The 22,877-nt window shown below is 42.7% G+C and overlaps 1 protein-coding gene across 2 annotated transcripts; it reads right to left on the bottom strand.

Moving 5' to 3' along the window:
* Window positions 1–11,696: 11,696 nt before the first annotated feature.
* On the bottom strand, window positions 11,697–22,877 carry abcg1 (ATP-binding cassette, sub-family G (WHITE), member 1). Of its 2 annotated transcripts, none has more exons than XM_026331536.1 (15): window positions 22,688–22,877; window positions 20,628–20,874; window positions 17,587–17,704; window positions 17,078–17,210; window positions 16,814–16,864; window positions 16,587–16,732; window positions 16,139–16,262; window positions 15,771–15,885; window positions 15,553–15,698; window positions 15,107–15,208; window positions 14,828–14,996; window positions 14,588–14,688; window positions 13,329–13,487; window positions 13,130–13,248; window positions 11,697–12,531 (listed from the first exon to the last, which is right to left on the bottom strand). In XM_026331536.1, exons 1-15 carry the CDS (start codon window positions 22,748–22,750, stop codon window positions 12,303–12,305), a joined length of 2,022 nt encoding a protein of 673 aa, XP_026187321.1. In that variant the 5' UTR covers window positions 22,751–22,877; the 3' UTR covers window positions 11,697–12,302. The 2 variants fall into 2 exon arrangements, with proteins under 2 accessions (XP_026187321.1, XP_033181412.1); XM_033325521.1 differs by having other exon boundaries at window positions 12,435–12,531; window positions 13,100–13,248.

Genomic DNA, 22,877 nt, shown 5'->3' with positions numbered 1-22,877 from the left:
TCACATTCCTCATCAGACCAATGCAATGGACTGTTATCATCGAAACCAGGTAACAAAGGAGTGACACCTGTTGCACCTTCTTCTGCATTGTTGGCAGCAGATGGTCTGACAGTTGAAATGAGTGGTGACCTGGGTTGATAATGTGGAGCAAGTCTTCACTCCGGTGTAACCGGTGAGGTCGTACTCATCATAAGGTACAGGAAGGGCTGTGTTCCTTCTGACGCACACACTTGGCTTATCCTCTGCATACTGTACCATCTTCTTTATCTTTAGCAAGTGCTGTGATCCGGCTCGAAGGACCATGAAAAAATGGTAGGCTTTTCAACGCTTCACCATAAGAACGTTATTTTCCGGTTGGAAGACACACCCACCCAAGATTGGACAATAAGTGAAAAGGCAGTTCAGAGGAATAATTCAGGAACACCACTCAGTTGGCTTGGTTTCTTTATTATGATAAGTTGTGACTGTAACTTTGTGTTTGGGTGTTGTGGTTTTTCTATAATAAAGCAGATAACAATAATAAGTATGACACATCGAACATCAATACAAACTGTCAGTAAAACAGAACAATAATGTGATTGAACAAGTCACAGTCAAATGGACCCTGCCCGGTGCAGGTTGTGACCTAACACCTCATCACGTGTTGCGCTGCTGCGCTTCTCTGACACTCTGAGGCAGGGAATTATGCATCGACTAATAAACCCGTTTTAGCCGAGTAAAGAATAATACCAATCCAAACAACTCAATAAAGTGCGGCTAAATATCAAGCACGTCAACGGTAACATCTCTGAATAACTAAAACTTTGATAAACAGATGAATACGTTTGGCATTAATAAAGTCACACACATCTACGGCAGCATTCTGAACACACCGGCATATAGTAATGCCTGAAAGCACCATCGGTTGGCGGAACAGGTAAACATCCACTACTTACGTGTCATGAACGCACAACAGTTGAACAATCAACAATGATAAACCTTTAAGCCAGTGTAAAGTTCAGTCCATCTTTTATGCTCCCGATGAGATTCTCTCTTGTCTCTGTGCAGGGAGGGGGAAGGGATGTGCCTGCGCAGCAGCTGCATTTTGATTGGCTCACACAGAATCTCTGTATGTGTACGTGAATTAACTCAGAGGAGGGATGAAACACAAAGGAGCAGAGTTAGTTTATGGCCTTTTTAACACACCACATGAGTTGCTTGCTGGGAGGCCAATGCCAGGACCACCCAGAGAGGGAGGTCATATGCCCTGTCTGGATGAATGGCAAGTAAGTTGTGATGATTACATGACTGCTCTGACTAATTTGATTCGAGTTTTGTCCACCCAGGTGCAGTTGGCTGAGGCAGAAGTGACGCCCACCCACATTATCATGGCTAGATCCACTCCAAAGCCATGATGGGAGAATGAATTGGGCAGAATGGGAGGCAGAGCCTTTAGCTATCAAGCTCCTCTCCTGTGGAACCAGCTCTCAGCCTGGGTTCAGGAGGCAGACACTCTCTGTACTTTTAAGGCTAGACTTAAAACCTTCCTCTTTGACAAAGCATATAGTTAGGGCTGGCTTCAGGCAACCCTGAACCATCCCTTAGTTAGTTATGCTGCTATAGGCCTAGACTGCCCAAGGACCATTGGTGCACTGAGCTCCCCTACCCTACCCGCCCCCCCCTCCCCCTTCTCTCCGACCTCATGTATATTCCACCATTGAATGTTACTAACCTTGTGCTCTCTCTCTCCCCTAGTTTGTGCTCTCTCCCTCCCTCTCTCTCTCTCTCTCTCTCTCTGTACCTTCTGCAGGTGTCCCTGGTCCTGGAGCTGTTTATCGCTGATGTGCAGTTACTGGCCCCACCAACTTGCAGTGTCTATTTGTTGTTTATTGTTGCTGTTCCTTTCTCTCTGCTCTATCCACTCACCCCAACCGGTCGAGGCAGATGGCCGCCCAAACTGAGCCCGGTTCTGCTGGAGGTTTTTTTCTTCCGTTAAAGGGAGTTTTTTTCCTCTCCACTGTCGCCAAGTGCTTGCTCATAAGGGAATTGTTGGGTTTTTAGTTTTAGTTTTTGTAAAGTGCCTTGAGATGATTTGTATTGTGATTTGGCGCTATACAAATAAATTGAATTGAATGATGGCAGTATTACAAAGGCTTGAGCAAGTCTCACTGCTCTTTCTGAGGAGTTGGCGGAGAACTCAGGAATTGATGGTCCATGGGGTGCATGGTTTGATTCCCATTTTGGCAAGTATAAAAATTTGTTCATGTCTCTTTTCATCTCTATTGCATGCTTCCTGGCTATTATTGTCCTTTGTGGGTGTTGCTGCATCCCATGTTTGAGAACCCTGATTAACCACTTAAGTTAATCAGTTACATTAGTTACAACCTTTACCAAAGAGCAACAAGACGTTAAAGGACAGCAAATGCCACTATTGCAGTACCATGATTCACAAGGGGAGATGAAGAGTTAGAGGAGACCCTGGTTGAATAAAAGTGAATTGCTTGTGTCAGGTTTACGCTACACTGACATGGTTCTTTTCCCTGAAGGCAATGAAACACACGACAACTTTGTACCGAGTATCAGTCTGCAAGTGAAAACGCCTCAGTTGCAAACGGAGAGAAGAGACTTTCTTCTCTCCCCATGCGACTTTCACCCTTCTCTCCCTCCTTTCACTTAGCAGTCCTTTATTTGTATAGTGGGGAACAAAACCAGACACAGGATACTTGGGTGCAATAAAACTTCAGTTCATCATGGGTTATAAGGTTATGGAGGTCAGCTGGAGAAACAGACCTCTCACATAAACATCCTGTCTTCAGATCTAATTCCACAATGGCAACCTTTAAACTTTTGTCCTTATAACCCTAACAGCTTGCATTAATTTCACAAACATTCATTCCACTAGAGGAAAGCCCTACCACTTGCATAATGCTACTAATATTTTGTTATTGTTTGAGAAGCCAATGCTAATCTACACATTGTTCACACCTTTCGGTGTGAAAGGAGGGATTTGTAGGGATTAAAAGTTATTATATGCTTGTATCAACTGCTTGCAAAAGAAAGTGACCTTGAGTTCAGCATAGTGTGAGTAGGAACAAAGATAGAGAGGCAGACATGGCTACATTCAGAAACCATTGTCTTAGAAACATGTGTTACAAGTCAGATAACCTCAGTATGAGGAGTACCTAGAAACGGTCAGTAAAGAATTCTTAAGATTTCACAGATGGGCGCTGTCGCATGGGACTGGCTGAAGAAAGTGCCAAGAGGCTGGGACTGGCCTGAGCACCAACGAAGGGAGAGCTAAGTCTAAACCACGGTTACTCCCCACCAATATAGACCAATCAGATAGTCACACATTTTCATACAAAAGTTTGTGTAATGCTAAGTCTCTTCTCTTTGGAAAGTTGGTTGCAGCTAACTGCTTGCAGACTGCGATTTTCTGAACAAGGAGAGGTCCATGTACATGTAGATGATTCTTCAATGCAAATAAATTACTAAATTGCGATACTGTGATGAGTCCTTATTGCAGAAAACGAACACGCTTACAAAAGTAGTAGTAGATTTTTGTCTTCTTTCAGGTAATGCTATTCTCATTTTGATAGGACCTACGGGTTTTCCACCAGGTGGCCAAACCCACAGAGAGTGACTGCTTAATCTCTCATTCACTCCCATTATAAAACACATACAGGAGTTCTGGTGAAAAACACAAATGAAGGCTGTTTCTAATCAGTGTGAAGTTTTGTCAGCTTCTGCATTCTGCGTGTGTAAAGCGCTGTGTCACTGTCACGCCCCCTCCCACTCTGGGCTCAGGTCACCATAGCTACAGCTCACACAGCAATAGCAGGACAACAGTTGCCTGTGGTTGGTAATTAGACTGACTGGCTGCCTAATGTCCACTGCTGTTACACATGGGAACTATTCTCAGTGTCAGCCATATTTTCTCCAAGCAGGACATGATAACACTTTCACAATAAAAGTCTGCAGTTATTTACAGGAAGTGACTGCACCTTTCTGAAGTATAGTGAGTATTCCAAATTAAAATACAGCATTTAATGGAAGGTCATGTGAGTGCACCACAGCATGCTACACTTTCAGAATAAAAGCCTTTGTTCTGGATTTTTTCAAAGTAAAAGCCAAGAAATAATAAAATGAGCTTAAAGTGGACTTTGGCTATTGGCATACAGCTTTAGATACGGACTTAGGATGTTTTCAATGTCAGCCATGGTGTCTTCTCCCAGGTGGCCATGTCTGACCTTTCATAATAAAAGTCTACAGTTATTTGTAAGAAGTTATTACACCTTTGTAAAGTGTAATGAATATTCAAAATAAAGTTAAGATTGTAATCTAAGATCTCCTGCAGCACATTGTCCCTTCAAAATAAAAGCCTTTCTAAAGCATTTTTTCAAAATAAAAGCCCTGAAACAGCAAAATAACCTTAAAATGGACTTTTGTAATTGGCATACAGCTTCAGGCACCAACTGAGGCAATTTTAAATGTCAGGCATGGTGTCTTCTTTAGGATGACATGGTCAGACTTTCAAATTAAAAGTCTATAGTTATTTGCAGGAAGTGAATGCATCCTTCTAAACTATGATAAATATTCATACTTAACATTAAGATTTTAACTCAAGGTCATATGACTGTCCTGCAACATGCCTTTCTTTCAAAATAAAAGCCTCCTGATTGTATGATTTCAAAATAAAAGCCAATAAAGACAAATATGAGCAAATATCAACTTTGTGTATTGAGATGCAGCTTTAGGCACCCACTGAAAACATTTTAAAGTCAGCACTGTTGTCTTCTCATAGCCAGACATGTTTGTCTTTTCAGAATAAAAGTCTACAGTTATTTACAAGAAGTTATTGCAACGTTCCCAAGTATAATAAATATTAAAAATTCAAAAGTTCAGATCTTAACACAAGGTCATGAATCACATGCAGCATGCTTTCTTTTCAAAGTAAAAGCCTTTTAATTACATGGTCCCAACATAAAACCCAGGAAATGCTGACATATGCTCTTTTACAGTACCTTTTTTCACTTCCAAGCTTTTCAGCTATGCACATCACATTATTCTTCATTCATACTGCTTTCATTCCTTCATTTCCTCCCTTTTTTCAGTTATTCCTTCTTTTTACTCTTCGAAGAAAACCTTCCTTCTGATACTCCTTCTTTGGTTACACATCCTTTACCTTCTGTACTTTTCAGCAATGTTCATCTGTTTTTAAACTTCACTATACAGTCTTTCTACAGTTTTGTGTTTTTGTTGTTTCATTCTTTAACTCATATATAATTCCTTCAGTTCTTCCTTCTTTCTCTATCTTACTGTGTTCCTTCACTACACTGTCTTCTTTCATATTAGTTTAACACTTCTTTCTTTAGCAATTATATGCCAGTTATTTATAGGAAGTTATTAGACCTTAGTAAAGTATAATGAATATTCAAAATAAAGTTAAGATTGTAATCTAAGATCACGCAAGTCTCCTGCAGAACTTTGTTATTTCAAAATAAAAGCCTTTTTATAGGCTTATTTCAAAATAAAAGTCAACAAACGCTAATATGAGCTTAAACTGGACTTTGGCTATTGGCATACATATTTTACTTTTAAACTCAGAGGTCACATGAGTCTCCTGCAGCACTATGCCTTTTCAAAAATAAAAGCCTTTTTATGACATAGCTTCAAAATAAAAGCAAAGAAATACTAGTATGTGCTCATCTTCAGCACATTCTTTCCCTTCCAGCCTTTTTAGCAATGCACATCATTTCATTCTGTTTTCATACTTTTTTCAATTAAATCATCTCAAGGCACTTCACAACCACTAAAAACCTTATGAGCAAGAACTTGGCAACAGTGGAAAGGAAAAACTCCCTTTAACGGAAGAAAAAACCTCCAGCAGAACCGGGCTCAGGGGAGGGTTAAGGGTAGGGGAGCTCAGTGCACCGATGGTCCTCGGGCAGTCTAGGCCTATAGCAGCATAACTAAGGGATGGTTCAAGGTTACCTGAAGCCAGCCCTAAATATACAGTGGGTACGGAAAGTATTCAGACCCCTTTAAAATTTTCACTCTTTGTGTCATTGCAGCCATTTGCCAAAATCAAAAAAGTTCATTTTATTTCTCATTAATGTACACTCAGCACCCCATCTTGACAGAAAAAAGCAAAAATGTAGAAATTTTTACAAATTTATTAAAAAAGAAAAACTGAAATATCACATGGTCATAAGCATTCAGACCCTTTGCAGTGACACTCATATTTAACTCACATGCTGTCCATTTCTTCTAATCCTCCTTGAGATGGTTCTGCTCCTTCATTGGAGTCCAGCTGTGTTTAATTAAACTGATTGGACTTGATTAGGAAAGGCACACACCTGTCTATATAAGACCTTACAGCTCACAGTGCATGTCAGAGCAAATGAGAATCATGAGATCAAAGGAACTGCCCAAGGAGCTCAGAGACAGAATTGTGGCAAGGCACAGATCTGGCCAAGGTTACAAAAGAATTTCTGCAGCACTCAAGGTTCCTAAGAGCACAGTGGCCTCCATAATCCTCAAATGGAAGAAGTTTGGGGCGACCAGAACTCTTCCTAGACCTGACCGTCCAGCCAAACTGAGCAATCGTGGGAGAAGAGCCTTGGTGAGAGGTAAAGAAGAACCCAAAGATCACTGTGGCTGAGCTCCAGAGATGCAGTAGGGAGATGGGAGAAAGTTCCACAAAGTCAACTATCACTGCAGCCCTCCACTAGTCGGGGCTTTATGGCAGAGGGGCCCGACGGAAGCCTCAGTGCAAGACACATGAAAGCCCGCATAGAGTTTGCCAAAAAACACACGAAGGACTCCCAGACTATGAGAAATAAGATTCTCTGGTCTGATGAGACCAAGATTGAACGTTTTGGCGTTAATTCTAAGCGGTATGTGTGGAGAAAACCAGGCACTGCTCATCACCTGCCCAATACAATCCCTACAGTGAAACATGGTGGTGGGAGCATCATGTTGTCGGGGTGTTTTTCAGCTGCAGGGACAGGACGACTGGTTGCAATTGAAGGAAAAATGAATGCGGCCAAGTACAGAGATATCCTGGAAGAAAACCTCTTCCAGAGTGCTCAGGACCTCAGACTGGGCCGAAGGTTCACCTTTCAACAGGACAATGACCCTACGCACACAGCTAAAATAACAAAGGAGTGGATTCGGAACAACTCTGTGACCGTTCTTGACTGGCCCAGCCAGAGCCCTGACCTAAACCCAATTGAGCATCTCTGGAGAGACCTGAAAATGGCTGTCCACCAACGTCCACCATCCAACCTGACAGAACTGGAGAGGATCTGCAAGGAAGAATGACAGAGGATCCCCAAATTCAGCTGTGAAAAACTTCATCATTCCCAAGAAGACTCATGGCTGTACTAGCTCAAAAGGGTGCTTCTACTCAATACTTATGACCATGTGATATTTCAGTTTTTCTTTTTTAATAAATTTGCAAAAATTTCTGTCAAGATGGGGTGCTGAGTGTACATTAATGAGAAATAAAATGAACTTTTTTGATTTTGGCAAATGGCTGCAATGACACAAAGAGTGAAAAATTTAAAGGGGTCTAAATACTTTCCGTACCCACTGTATATGTTTTGTGAAAGAGGAAGCTTTTAAGTCTAGCCTTAAACGTACAGAGAGTGTCTGCCTCCTGAACCCAGACTGGGAGCTGGTTCCACAGGAGAGGAGCTTGATAGCTAAAGGCTCTGCCTCCCATTTTTGGAGCTTGATCATGAAGAGATTTGTATGTGAGGAGAATGTGTGTGTGTTTTATGTGTGAGTTAAAGGACATGTCCTGGTCAAAAATAACTCCAAGGTTTTTCACAGTAGTGCTGGAGGCCAGTGCTATGCCATCTAAAGTAGCTATAATTTTAGAAAAGTTATTTCTGAGGTTTTTAGGCCCAAATACAATAACCTCTGTTTTCTCTGAATTTAAAATTAGAAAGTTAATATTAATATTGATTAAGAACAGAGGGACCTGATGTAATAAAAACCTCTTCAAAAAGTCGGGGGGGAACAGCAACACATGAAAAATTTCAACTGAGGGTTTCAACAGACCAACAATCTCCTGCAACTGAGACATATTGACAGGCTCAAACTGATGAAAAGCAGCAGAGCAAGGGACAGGCACTTATGGGTCAAAAACAGGAGATGAGATTTGGGCCCTCATAAAGGTGACCTTTCCGATAAAAAAGGGAAGAAAGTTTTCGCAGCTTTCAAATTAGGCCTTAAAAAAGGCAGTCTGAGGAGCATTAAGAAGTGTGTCAATAGTCTTAAACAATGCACAAGGTTTGTGATGGTTTAAAAAAATAATGTTTGAAAAGTGTTTCCTTTTAGCCTCTTTTACTGCAGACTGATAACAATGCAAAAGTGGTTCTTAACAGTTGAAAGGATACATGCAATTTATCCTTCTTCCACTTGTGTTCAACTGTACAGCACTCGCGTCTCACAGCGCAGGTCTCATTATTTAGCCAGGCCTCAGATTTGATCTTGGGCTTCCTGGTTTTGAATGGAGCCACAGCATCCAGTACATTTTGGTAGGTGGAATGTAACCAGGCGTTGGGCTGGTCTGTATTGGCGAGCGTAGGCTTAGGGATGGCACAGTTCCTATTGTAGTACGCAGAGAACTGAGCAGCAGTGGAGGGGTTACTAATTGGGGAAAGTCACAAGGAAAAGATTTAAGGGCAGATCATGTGTTAAGGGATATCAGTGACCGCTGACAGAAAAGTAGAATTCACATGCACAAATGTTTTACTGACCAGTACAACTAATGGCTTCCATTCTGAGGGGTCTGAAGGGACGTCATTATCGTCCTCAGCCCTCTGTGGACTGGTGAAACCACTGCTGAGATCTACTTGGTCTGATTAGTCTCACTGGTCAACAGCCCAGGTTGTAATTTGCCTCAGAGGGAATTAGTGGAAACAGTGGCTGAAGTAAAGATAGCTCAGGGACAAACATGTTGACACTGAAATGACCTTTGACCTGAGGGACTGTATTAATGAGCTATAGTGTCCTCATTAGTTACAGGTGAGAATAAAGTTTGTGTTTTAAGTTTGCAATCATTTGTAATTTCAATAAAAACTGATGAAAAATATTTGTTGTAAAGACTCAAAACTAGAAAAGTAATGCTGTGAATACAATTTAATAGTGAATACAAACTAAATAACGTCAAAGAGGGTTGAATGGACGAGACGTAATGAGCAGCTTCACACAAAGTCTTAATGTATGACCTGCAGCATGTGTGGAATCATATGATTCTAACACTGATTTAGCGGCTTGACCTGTTGCTAGTGTTAATAAGATGCAGCTTCCATTCAGTAACTTTCAGTCTCTGTCACCTGACATTAGATTAGACAAGAAGATCCAAACATTTGCTGAGAGACAAAAGGAAAATGCAGCTTCAGTTGGGTATCTTTGTCCAGCAATCCAAAGGAATAAGTTGGTTCCAGGATGAATGTGTGGACCATTGAAATCTTCCTCATTATGTTGGCTAAATAAATCTCTGTGTTCGTGTTCTTCTGTTTCTACGCCAAATCCGGTCATCAGGGCCTCACATCACATACATCACAGCTCATGAGCACAAACACACAGAAAAAAGCAAGGGATTTAGTACCTTACCTACAGCACAGGAAGTGGTTAGGAAGCTCACCTGAAGCTGCAGGTTTTCTCTTTGCACAGGGACAGCTCAGCCGATCAACAGCAGCAGCAGCTGGAACACTTTTCCTGATGAAAACATTAAAAAAAAAAACATAAAAATGTTAATAATGCATCAAACGTCTGCTTCCATTATCACAGTTTTCATGATTCTCAGCTCTGCAGAACTCTAAAGTATTAGTTAGTACTGGTTAGTCTTTGAAACACTCCAACCATTTATAAAGAACAGTGTAATTCTGTAATTCATTTATCAACAACCACACACAAACACAAAATACTCCTAAATATATATCAACATTCAGAATAGGTTTACAGGTCCAGTGACTTTTAAAATCAAAGCTTTTTATGAATTTTCATAAAACTATGTCAGCATCTGAATGTTCAGCAGGATTTAAAACTATTCACATCAGAAAACTTTAGATAAAGCCACTTTTGTGGAGCAGGAGACACAAAGTTTCTTTAGCAGATGTTTAAAGTGGTCTTTTGGGATTTTGTAAAACCTATACCTTTAAGATTAAGACAGACAGACAGACAGACAGATAGATAGATAGGCAGACAGACAGACAGACAGACAGACAGGCAGATAGATAGATAGATAGATAGATAGATAGATAGATAGATAGATAGATAGATAGATAGATAGATAGATAGATAGATAGATATCTGTCTGTGATGTTATTCATGGATGTTATTCCTCTGTGCTGTAATGCTGCCACCTGCTGGTCAGAAACATGTACAGCTCTCTCCAATACCTGAGAAGGTGCAAAGGAAAGACAGATGATAGACAGACAGACAGACAGACAGATAGATAGACCGACAGATAGATATAGATAGATGTCTGTGATGTTATTCATGGATGTTGCTGTATGCTGCCACCTGCTGGTCAGAAACATGTACAGCTCTGTCTGATACCTGAGAAGGTGCAAAGGAAAAACAGTCTGTCATTTGTAGAGTGACAAAACAAGACTGTTAGTCAGTGAATTTTTAACCATGTTAGCAGTCAATCCTCCACTTTGCTTTGGCTGCTGATTAGCTGATGTTAAACTGCAGCGTGTTAGCTTTGTCACTGATCCCTTTTTTAAAGAAAACATTCATTAACATGGGAGTAAATTAAACCTTTATTCAAGAAATGATACATCCTTATTTATGAACAGTTTGATATACAGTGAAAAAAATTATCATGCACAGTCAGAAACCTCACACTGAGTCTGTCACTGACCATAACAAATTTGATCCAAATGGTCATAAATAAAAATCAGCTGCTGTCCAGGTCTGTCAGTTTGTTGTGATCCTTTAGGTGAAACACAGTGAAACCTTCAGAATCAGGAGACCAGCTCCTGTTTCTGCAAGTCCTGAATGTCCTCACCTACTCCTGCAAAGAACCTCAGAGACCTTTAACCAAATCAACATCCTCAGGCCTCCATTGTCTTTTTACCTTGTCTTGGTGTTACCATTTACCAGTTACTGGATCAGGAAATCTGATTGAGATCAAAGCCTCTTTTGCAAAAGAGACCTGAGAACAAAACACAATAAAACAAGAAAATTCAGTCAAACAAGCATCACACACTCACACATATTGGTCTTTCTGTGGTTATAAGGACCCACAAACACACACACACAGACACATTAATTATAACAGATATTATCAGCAATATCAGCTAGTAAAGCTGTAAAGAGGAGTGCAGCTCATTCCAGTAATAAGGTGTTACTGGAAACCAGTATGTCCCAGAACAAAGTTGGTATGATGAACTGTTAAACCAGTCTCTTTGTGACCTGGTGTGACGGTTCTGAGCTTCAAACTTTAATAGCAGTTTCTTACAGATGAAGACACATGGTGATGATGCCTTCTCATATAACCCAACCTGTACTCTGGAGAAGGCCTGGTTGCTTTGCAGTGGTGGCATAAAAGATGATGTCGTCAGCATAGAAATAGACCTTGCAGTGCTGATTTGGAAAATAAATATTTCTTATGTACATATTAAGAAACATTGAGCTTTATATTGATCCTGAGGAACGGATTTACCAACCAGCTGGGAACATGGTTTGAGAGCATCTGCAACAACAGTTTGAACTCTACCAGAGAGACAGTTTTGACCCAGTTATATGCAGAAACATCAACACCTGCAGAAATGTGCTCAACAGCATTAGTTAGTCCTGGACAAACCTACAAAGAGTGCAGCACGGTCCTGCTTTTTATCAGCTGGGTTAACGTAGTCCTCAACAGAAACTGCAGCAGTTATTGTGCTATGAGCAGGACTAAAACCTAACTGCTGAGGCTGAAGGACATTATTATCATCCAGTTGTGAGTTGTGAGTTGATTGATGACTATAGGATCTTGGACGGACAGGACTACTGGGATACAGGTCAATAGTTTGTTAAATACTTTGATGACAGAAACACCTGAACAGTCTTCCACACTGAGGGGAGTTTGCCTGAAATAATAGCTGAACTGAAAAAATACAATAGATGCAAGGACAACAGGGTATGTCGGTCAAACCAGTCCCCACCACAAAACCTTCTTATGGTTATCAATACATTAAACAGCTCTGTAACAGGGAGCCAAAGCAGAGTCAGTGTTCACACAGCTACACACTAACTTTGGCCTAAACCCAGGATGGTCGCATCCATTTCCTCTTCATCTTTATCCTGATCCTGGTTTACCTCTCAGCGCTGATCTTGTACCGCAGCACAAAGTAAGCGATGAGCCTCAGGGAGAAGAAGAAGATGGCAAGGATGATAAAGTCCAGGTAGAGTTTGGCATCCAACATGTCCAGCTCCTTCAGGATGGCCTCTGACTTCTGGAAGTGACATGTTTGGTCTTCATCACAGTGAAGATCCTCTCGATCCAGACCATAGATGGACAGGATAACACCCTCAAAACCATATCTGAAACACAACAATAGGGTCAGCTCCTTTGAGGGTCAGATCAGGGCTGATTTATGGACTAGGTTGACAAGTTAGAAATAAAAATGTCATTTTTTCATCTATTTCAGTGAATTAATGTGGAAATTTGAATTTCACGTTTTGTCAAATAAATCTAAAGTAGGTTTTCTCTACAAAGCAATTTTACCTAATCTGTACTTTAAAGTGACTTAAATTTACAGTTACATGTAAACTGAGTAGTGGTTGCGTCACTTGGTTGAAGTTAAAGTCAGCCTTAAATTTATGGTCAGTTCATGGGTTTTAATGGGTTTTCTGCATGGATCAGTGTGGGACAAAAGTCAGTCTTGTGGTGTAAATGAACAAATGTCTTCCTTTTATTTAATCAGGTTTTACATAAATTGGCTTTTTTCTTAAAAAAGCTGTAATTCATGCAGAAAACCTACTAAATCTTCTATCTTCCTTAATTACCTTTCAATTTTTCCAAAAAAATATAATTGCACCAAAACTAATGAGGAAATTCATGATATTTGGGAGCAACACTGAAAGTTGAGTTTCACAATAAAGAAAACACCTGCAGTGTTGAATTATTCAGCGTCCCCACCTGACGTAGGAGATGTAGGATATCCACTGCAGGTACCAGGGGATGGTGTCAAAACTGACGAAGAACCCAGAGAACAACAGAACTGGGATCGCTGTGACCGGACCCACGAATGTCGCTACCTGCAGGAAACACACACAAGTCGACAGGTAAACAGACCTGTCAACGAGGCCACATAAGTGAGTCTTCAGACGGTAGTGACCTGCAGTGAGGTAGAGGCCGCTCCGATCAGCAGACCCAGACTCTGAGCCACCAGAGACGTCAGGACCCCCAGAGACAGAAAAAGGAAGAACCGGCCAGCGTCTGGAGGCTGAGCAGTCATCCAATATACAATACTGCAGTACACCAGGGGGAATACCACCTGTACAACAGAGTATTAACAACCAAATCTGTCAGAAGATTCAGAACCTTTAAAATTAGATTTGTGAATTTGTAGCTGTAAACTCTTATCATCTGGTCCTCACTTTACTTTTACTTTACTGGCCTGGACGTTTAGTTTTCTGTCTGTTTTGTGGAACAAAAAGTTTATTTGGAATTTTCTTCATTTATATTTCAGCTTGTCTATTTGACCTTGTCTATCTATTTGGCCTAATTACAACCATTGCATTGTGAATGTGAGTTTGTGTCTGTCTCTGTGTGTCAGCCCTTTAGTCACTTTGACTCTGTTTTCATGTTTATACAGACTGACACCCCAGATTTCCTGGACAGAGCATCATTGAAGTGTTATCTAATCTAATATAGCTAGTTCCGTGGCCACTCTCGCGACCAATGGGTGTCCAGCAAAGATGACTTCTAGTACAGAACACAGAACGTGCAGGAAATTCCAAGCAAGAGCTAAAAGCTTAAAGGAATCACTGGAGCTGGTCCCATCCCTGTTCTTGAGTCCACCACTCACACATCTTGATGCATGGCTGCCTGGAGCACAGAGTCCAGGACAGGACACAGAGGAAGCTGCTGCTCTCCAGAAAACATCACTGCACCTGGAGTTTGTCAAAGAGCAGCTTGGCTCTCCACAGTTGTCCTGGGAAATGGTTAGTGGACTGCTGGGGTTGGTCTGAGGTTGGATGTTTGCGAAGAACGTGCAGCACCACACTGGTGTGAACATTGTGCAGGTATGGTCCACATCTACAGGACTACCTGGTTTGAAGTTACTGCTGCCAAAGGACATTCAACCAGATATTAAATACAAGGGTTCACTTACTTTTCCTCCAGCACTGTGAAGGTTTCAGGTTCAGTGAAGGTTCAGTAATTAATAACATAAATAAAAAATAACGTAAATTAATAACATTTAAAAATGTCTGTGTGATATTTTAGGCATGATAGTATCTTTAAATGTTAAAATGTTCTAAAGGTTATAAAACTCATTTTAGGTGAAAAACTCTAAGCACAGTTTTATAAAATGTCTTCGTCAATAGGTCAGTAGGGTTCAGTAAAGCTGCGGGTCATCTGAAAAAAGGTTACCTGGAAGGGAACATCAGCCATGGTTTTGGCCAGGTAGTAGGTCTTCAGACTGTACCAGTAGTTCAGATGTTCCCTCAGAAAAACTCCCATCTCCAGAGGAACTGAAACACACCACCACACATTTTCCACAGTTACCGGTTAGCATGAAATTCATTTTCACCAGTTCACACAGCTTCCCTCTTAAAAATCACAAAGCTTTTCATCAGTGTTGCTCTGAAAATAAAAGTGGTAACAACTCACATGTGAGCACTGTGGGCATCAGAGCAGCAAACATGAGGAACAACATGGAGAAGAACAGGAACCCTGAGTTACTGAGAACTTTCTTGGCCTCGTTCCCAATGCCCAGGTACAACAGACCAATCAGAACGCCGATCCCAATGTGAGACGAGATCCTCAGATGAGTCAGCACCTGCCAACCAATGAGAACACTTCTTACTGCATGTGCATTTCTTGCCTCAGCCTGGGGTTTCACCCCGCAGTGAGTGGAAACCTCCACTGGGTGGAGCTGCGTGTTCTCACCGAGTCTCTGAGGATGTTGAGGAAGGTTCTTTTGAACAGGATGGAGAACTGTGTCATGGAGCTTGCTGAGAAACTGTGGCAACCTTCAGGCGTTGAGCTCTCCTGAGAACAAGTTAAAAATATATGAAGTTTAGAATGGAGATGGTGAAGGTTCGGTATCTGCATTAAAACATAACCCAGCTGGATTCCCAAATACAAACTAAAACTAAAGCAAAAGAGAAAACAAAACATTGAAATATGACACTTTACCACAAAAAAGACTGAGTGTATTTAAATAAAACCAAAGCTTGGTCTGAACAGCTAAAGGTCTGTTGCAGAATGCTTCTTTAGTGTTCCATGCTGAACTGAATATTAGAACCACAGTTTGGTGAAAGGAGATTCAGGTGATGCAAAATCACAGTAATTTCTGGATATTAAACTGAGAAAAAAACAGTTACACATTTTACCTCCTCGGTGCGCTGCCATAGGAACGGGTGGTGGTTTGTGTCTCCGTTCAGCTCGCTCTGATAATCCTTATCACACTTCCTGTCCTGAATGGCCTTCACCAGTCTGAGCATCTGGTCCCCGTGCTCTCCAGACGCCACCTCCATCACTTAGGAGCAGAGGATGGTCAGAGACACTGAAGGCAGCAAGTGGGGGTGGATTTAGTTTGGCCGATTCTTACCAAAGTCTGCAGGGTTGTGATAGGTGGGACAGTTGAGTCCAAGGTCTCTCAGATAAGGAACCAGGCTGGCGACTTTTCCCCTGTAGATACATTGACCCTGACTGAGCACGTACAGCTGAAACACAGAAACATGGAACATCCTGACATCCTGTGTTTTGTCTCAGGTTCTGAGTAAAACCAGAACAAAACAGGGACCAGTGCAAGGACACACACGGACCGACAGATGATGATGATAATGATGATGTGCAGCTGAGGAAGGTTAAATTTAAAGTAAGCAGCTCATGTAAGCAGCTCACGTGCCTCAGGACAGTGTTTGAGGACTTGGATTTGCCCTGAATGGAACCATAACCCAGATGTGGGGGCCTCACCTTGTCGAAGAGCTCGAACAGTTTGGCGCTGGGCTGGTGGATGGTGCAGATGACGGTTCGTCCTCCCTGAGCTAGAGCTTTCAGCAGAGACACCACCTGGAAACAGGACGAGCTGTCCAGCCCGCTGAGAAACAGAACAATCGAGTTGCACCGTTTTCCTGCAGTGTTTGCTGGATATTTTTACACTTTTTCCACAACTGTGATGATTTTCAGAGTGACAGAAAATTAATCGGGACTGTCGGTCTGGATCAGGAGTTCTGATGAGGCCCCAGTGAAGTGAACTGTGATCAACATAATCCACAGTTTTCTGACTCAATAATCAATAAGAAAAACAAATATTGCTGGTGAAAATGAGACATATTCAGTTTTTGTTGAAAATATTTTGATGAAAACCCTAACCCTGATGAATAAAGGCGAACCAAAGAAAACCTGGACCCAGGTTTCTGACCTGGTGGGTTCATCGAAGAACATGACTGGAGGATTATTGACGAGCTCCAGAGCGATCGCCAGTCTCTTCCTCTGGCCCCCTGACAGGTGAGATGTCCTTGTCTTAGCACAGTCCAGTAAACCCAGAGCCATCAGGATCTCCTGGACCTAAACACACAAAGACCACAGACCTTGTTTTACCATCTGATATCAGTCCAGCAGCAGAAATTAGTTTGGGTCAGCACTCACCATCTCCCTGCGAGCCTCCACCTTCTCCTGCAGCTTCAGGTTGGCTGAAACCTGCAGGAAGAAACATACTTTACCACTGTCCCACTGATCCAGGACTGGATCATAGTCTGAAACAGACAGTAGTGGACTGACTATATGACCAGTGACTGACAGCAGGCCTCAGGACTACACACCAGTGACATGTTAACTCTCTAAAGTTCTTCAGCGATTAAAAGCAAACCATCAGATCTGAGAATGGGGATCTACTGGGTCTCCGGTCCGTACCGTCATGGCCTCGTGCACGGTGAGGTGAGGCAGCAGCATGTCGTCCTGCATGATGTAACAGGAAACCTTCCGGAAGGAGCGCAGATCTCGGGGCTGACCGTTGATCAGAATCTCTCCCTTCATCCCGGTCTCTCTGGGATCAAGACATATCGATACAGGCTGCTGATACAGACATGCAGATACAGATACGCCGATACGGTCATGCCGATACAGACATGCCGATATAGACACGCCAATACAGACATGCTGACAAGGTCATACCAAGGTCACGCCGATACGGTCGCGCCGATACAGGACCTGACTTTAGTTGTCCACAGTTCCTAAGTGTACATGGTGCAACTTCATTCAGTCAATCTGAAATTTGATTTTAAAAACCTCTGAAACCTGGTGAGCTGTGAACTCTGCTGCATGTCCTCCCCTCCTGGAAGATTTCTTCTCTGTTCATCTCCCTGTTGATTTGATGTTGTTTAACTTTTAAAGGCTCATTTTGACTTTTCTTGCCATCTCACCTGTACCCGGCCAGAATATTCATCAGCGTGGACTTCCCAGCTCCTGAGGGACCCATGATGGCCACCAGGTCCCCGCTGGTGAACTTCCCAGAGATGCCTTTGAGCAGCGTTTTGTAACCTGAAACGGAACAGAAACAATCAGTGTGCAGGTTCCCAGCCCCTCAGAAAAGAGCTCTTTGTTCTCGAGCCCACGAGTCAAGTTTCAGACCGGTTTGGAGATTTTTCACTGATGAAGGTTTTTCGTTTACTCTGATGATCACTTGGTCAGACTCATCATCTGTTACCTGACGCCCTGTGTCTCAGTTTTGGGGTTACCGTGGAAACCAAAGGCAGGTCTGGGGATGATGAGGAGGATCAAGGTAACCTGCAGTAACCACTTCACTGTTTATCTGCTGATGAGATTATCAGGTTTAATCTGATTGAATCAGACCTAATCCTCCCTGACTGACAGTAACCTGCACTGCATTGATACCCACTGTAATGCAGTAATAAACATTATACTGCAGTAATAACCACCCACATTCATCAGTAAAATGCTGTTTACACATGACGACATGAATAATAATAAATAATAATAAAATGTCTGTCACTTTTTCAGTTTTCTTTCAGCATTTTCTTTAGTAAATTTAACAATCACTCAGACAATTTACTAGAGGACTTCTTTATAGTATATTAGTATTAGTATTGGTATTATTACTATTAGTATTAGGGTGTTATGTTACCTCTGTGCTGACTGGCAGGTAAACCCTCAGCAGAGCAGCAGCTGTTTGAAACACTGACTCAGATTAGTGACAATGAACTGCAGTAACCTCAGTACCAGACTGCAGACAGCTGATGGAGCTGCACTCGAGGAATACCCACAATGCATCACGACAGAGAGAATCACCTCTTATCTCATGATAACTCATCCATGGGTTTTCACACCTGTGATTCAGCCCTGAGTGAACATGATGAGGGGGAGTGAACTCCCTAATGTGAACCAGAACAAAGATCAGGAAAAGACTCTGACAGCGTCTCATTACAGACACAAGAAAACAGCAGCTCGGAGAGAACAGAATTGAGTGCAGGGCCCTATCCATGTTTCATAGTACTATAATGTAATACTACAGTGTAGTACTAGAGTGTAGTACAGTAAAAATTACCACGAGTAGCTGCTCATTCTACGAGCTCACCTTTACTTCAGACTGTGGTCTGTGTCTGAGCTGCTGCTCTCCAAAGAGGCCAATTAACAGACTGTCTGAATCTTAACGGCAAAGATAAATGAGCTGCTGATTTTGACTGATTCATCTGTTTTATGTTTCAGCACCACCACTCAAACATCCAGAGGTTCATAGTGTCGACACACTGCAGGAGATCGATCACTATACGGTACATCCATTCACCGAGCACTGGTGGCTGCAGTGCAGTGACACAAGTCAGCGGCTTCAGGTCAGGTTCACCACAAACATCAGACCGTCGGAATATTTTTTTTCCTGAGAAAAGTGGAAAAGCAAAAGCCGTGAGCTCGGGGAGGATGTGAAGTCAGAGCACAGTGACCTGACAGGAGCTGACAGGAAGTGCTCACTGCTCTTTACAAACTGCTGTAGAAATAAAATGTGAAATAAAGTGAACTTGAGTTGGGTTCTTTCACAGGAACTCTTACAAAAGCTGTGTGAGGCATGATCAGGTTTCTGGTTTGAGAGTGAACACACCTGAATTCTTTGTTCATGCAGCCTTTTCTTTCTTTGTCTTGAAAAGCTGAAACATGAGACAAGCTTTTCTGTCCTGGATGTGGTTTTAGTGGTACAACTGTCGGACTTGTCAATGGAACACAAAACATTCAGTGCAATGTTTTTAACCCTTTAAGGACATTTTTTTTTACAGTTTTGCTTGAAAGCACAACTTTAAGGCAAACTTTTAAACACAAAACGTCCCTGAATGCCAACAGGCTCCATCTGTTCAATCACAGTCTGACCCTTTGCTGTTGTTGATTTATTTGTTTGTATTTTCCCACTGTGCCAAGCAACTGACCTGCTTCTAAGCTGACCTGCTGCTATTTACAGCAGGAGACCCTGACTGAGATTAACAGATTACAGGCTGATAATCCACAGAAACACACAGCATCAGGACCAGAGCCCGCTCACGCTAAACCGTTGTTTGTGGAGCCAGAATTTTAACATTGTTAAAAGTGAAAGGTCCAAAAACACTTGGCTGTGTGTGAAGTCATCATGTCGGGTGGTTTTCTAAATTTTTCCCAGTTTTAATAAAACTGAACAAGGTTTTCGGCTCCAAAAGTGACAGCTAAAATGGAGGAAACAGAAAAAACAAATCGACACTAAAGAGCAAAACTGTGCCCACATCCCAGCTACTGTTTTCCCTCCACTGACTCCTGATGTTCCCACAGTGTGAACAGACCAAACCAGATGTTCTCAGACCAGATCTAGTCCATCTCCATATGTGGTCCTAGAGCTGATTCCTATCTGATGTGTGAGTGTGCGAGCGCCGTCAGAACGGTCAGATCAGAATCCATGTCGTTGTTTTAACGTCTTCCTCCTCTGCACATGTCGCCTGTCTTCATCATTCAGTGGGGGAAACATCAACATGGAGGAGGGGGGGCAGTGGAGAGACCAGGACACTTCACATTGGTTGGACATTTATGGAGAAGCTTCTGATGGAGCCAAACTGGAAGGAACATATGGGAACCCAGCAGCTTTGGAGGAAACTGTGCACAAATGACGTTGTTCTTCACATTTCAGTTCAGTCTGTGCATGGTGGCAGTTTAGGAGCTCAGGGTGTTCACACCGGAGCCTGGTACATATCCCTGGCTGACATGGATCAAACAGCAGATCTGATGGGAACAGCAGGATGTTCTGGGATGTGGACACAGCTATATTTCTCTACTTTCTGTTTTCACTGCCTCACTGAAACCTCACTGATAAACATTCATCTAAAAAGTGCTGATGTCCACCTGAGGACAGGAGGACTTAAAAATGTTGGGCTGCTCCTTTAAAACCAATTGGCTCAGTGGGGTCTACACCCCCCTACCAGATGTGCTTCACTACCTTTCTTCCGCCACCAGGGTCCCTCTCTGACTGAGTATGAGACGTCTTTGAACTCGATGTTGACCGCCGGTCTCCGTGGTAAGGACGAGAACCTCTGGGCCTCAGTCAGGTTGTTGTCCACCTTCTTCAGGTGTCCCTGCAGCAGTGGTGTCTGCTGGCTACCCATCTGCCGCTTGTTGACCACCTCATCCATACAAACACACACCGTCCGGGGGTCCAACATCAAGTCCGGAGGTCCATTAGTGTTCTGAAGGTCAGATCAGAGAGAGAGTCAGTAGAACCTAAACAACCCCTAACTGATCAGTTCTCTAATGGCATCAGATATTCTTGATGTCATTTAACAACAATTCATATTTTTTATCAGTTTGGAACTACCTTTCCCAGATGTTTTGCCTTACATTCAGTGATTTGGCTGTGAGCTACAACATCAGCCTCATGTTTCTGTTCACATTTAGTCAAGTTGTCTCCAGCAGCAGCAGCAGAACTGACTGTTATCAGCTGCTGTTTGCAGTGAAGCCATGGACGTACAGACAACTGTCCCTGGATCACTGTGAGACTGAAGGAAACTGAAAAACAGCAGGACTCTGAATGAGGTTCTTCAGTCTCTGTTTCCTCTGGTTTCTAAGTGGATTTCTGGAAGTTGATTGAGGAGGAACGTCAGAAATGGTGAGATCCTCAGAAAGTGGAGGACACACTGAATCACATCCACATGTGTTTCATGTCAGAATTCTGGACATTTCTCCACAAAGTCAGCAAAGTTTTCAGAGCACATTGTTCAGATTAGAGAACAGCTCAAATGAACAGAGACCAACAGCAGCAATGAAAGTGGTTTAGGTCTCAAAAACCAGCTGCAGACGTCGCTGTTAGCAGAGAGATGCTCCAGTGGAAAAAGAGACTGGTCTGGTTTTTGGAAAAAGACAGGCCTCCCATTGTTGGTAAGGAAGACTCATGTGAGCCAGGTCAGCAATGGAGGTCTACGGCACTGACCGATAAGCTGAACCAGGTTCTGGATTCACACACATTCATTGGCGCTGTCAGTCTCTGGATGGGATCTGGACTCAGTGACACACACACTGAGATGGTCTATCACCAGGTTTGTGATTCATTTCAATTCACAATTTTCAAACACAGAAAAAATAAATCGACAACAACAGGTGTCAAGTGTAGAACAAAACAATTATTTCACTAGTTGACAGAACATGAATCAAAAATAATTGTTTATCTCTTGACTCCACCTTTTCTATCTGAAACCCCTTTAAACGATCTGATCATATGAAACATCAGCAGACAAAATCACACAACACCGGCTGGTATCACAGAGGGAAGCACCAGGTCTTGAGTGAACTGCTCAGCTTCAGCACTATATGGGTTTACCATGTTGATGGACCTGTTCCAGGCTTTGGTACAGATATACACAGAACTGGAGGCCTATACCAGATCTAGCTTCCTGACCTGATGTGGCCCCAAAGAGAGGGGGGCATCAGGACACGCTGTCATAAATCCTCAGCTACAAGACGAGCTGTACTGAGGACTAAGGCTGTCCTGTTGGACCCGATGCTCAGCATTTGTTGTCAGATTATCTGTCAGCTGCTTCTGTTGTCATGTGTGTAGGACTGCGTGTGAGCATCCTGCTCCCATATGGGACTCTAATCTGCAGCAGGTCACTGACCGAGCTTAGTCACCGAGTTGCAGAACAGCCTGATAAACATCATCATCATCATCAGTCACTCATGTAGCGCTCACATGATCACCTTCATCTTTCCCATCATAAACCACCACATCACAAAGACTCTCCCCAGGAACACAACCACGTCTGAAATTACTTTGTCACCAAATTATGTCCATCAAACGTCCTTTATGAGTCCAGTATATGTCTCCACTGCAGTGTGTGTCCACTATGTGCCATTTATGTACCTCTAATGTCTCCAGTATGTGTTCACTATATGTCCCCGATATCTAAACTGTGTCCAGTCATTAACAATTTTATTTATTCAGTCAGTCTCCACTCTGTACCCAGTATGTGCCAGGTCCAGCCCCAGCAGGGGGCCCTTAGTACTCACCATGATGATGGAGTTGGTGACGGTGGGGTTGTGGACGGACCAGGCGGCCATGAGACAGGCCATGGCCGAGAGACAGCGACTCTCTGACACTCCCTCACACACATCTCATCCCGTCTCACCGACACACACCAGCCCAAGCTGATGACCACACCTCTGCCCGGAGCAACTGGTCCCGCCCCCATCAGCTAGT

The sequence above is a fragment of the Mastacembelus armatus genome, chromosome 13, assembly GCF_900324485.2.
Source record: "Mastacembelus armatus chromosome 13, fMasArm1.2, whole genome shotgun sequence".
Taxonomy (NCBI): Eukaryota; Metazoa; Chordata; class Actinopteri; order Synbranchiformes; family Mastacembelidae; genus Mastacembelus; species Mastacembelus armatus.
Note: the sequence above shows the minus strand (reverse complement) of the source record. Positions and strands in the feature narration are given on the sequence as shown.

Coding starts and splice junctions, on each gene's coding strand:
- abcg1 (XM_026331536.1), bottom strand. CDS start 22,750: ATGGCCTGTCTCATGGCCGCCTGGTCCGTCCACAACCCCACCGTCACC. Junction 16,733..16,813: donor TGGAGGCTCGCAGGGAGATG/GTGAGTGCTGAC, acceptor TTGTGTGTTTAG/GTCCAGGAGATCCTGATGGC. Junction 14,689..14,827: donor GATGCCCACAGTGCTCACAT/GTGAGTTGTTAC, acceptor GGTGTGTTTCAG/TTCCTCTGGAGATGGGAGTT.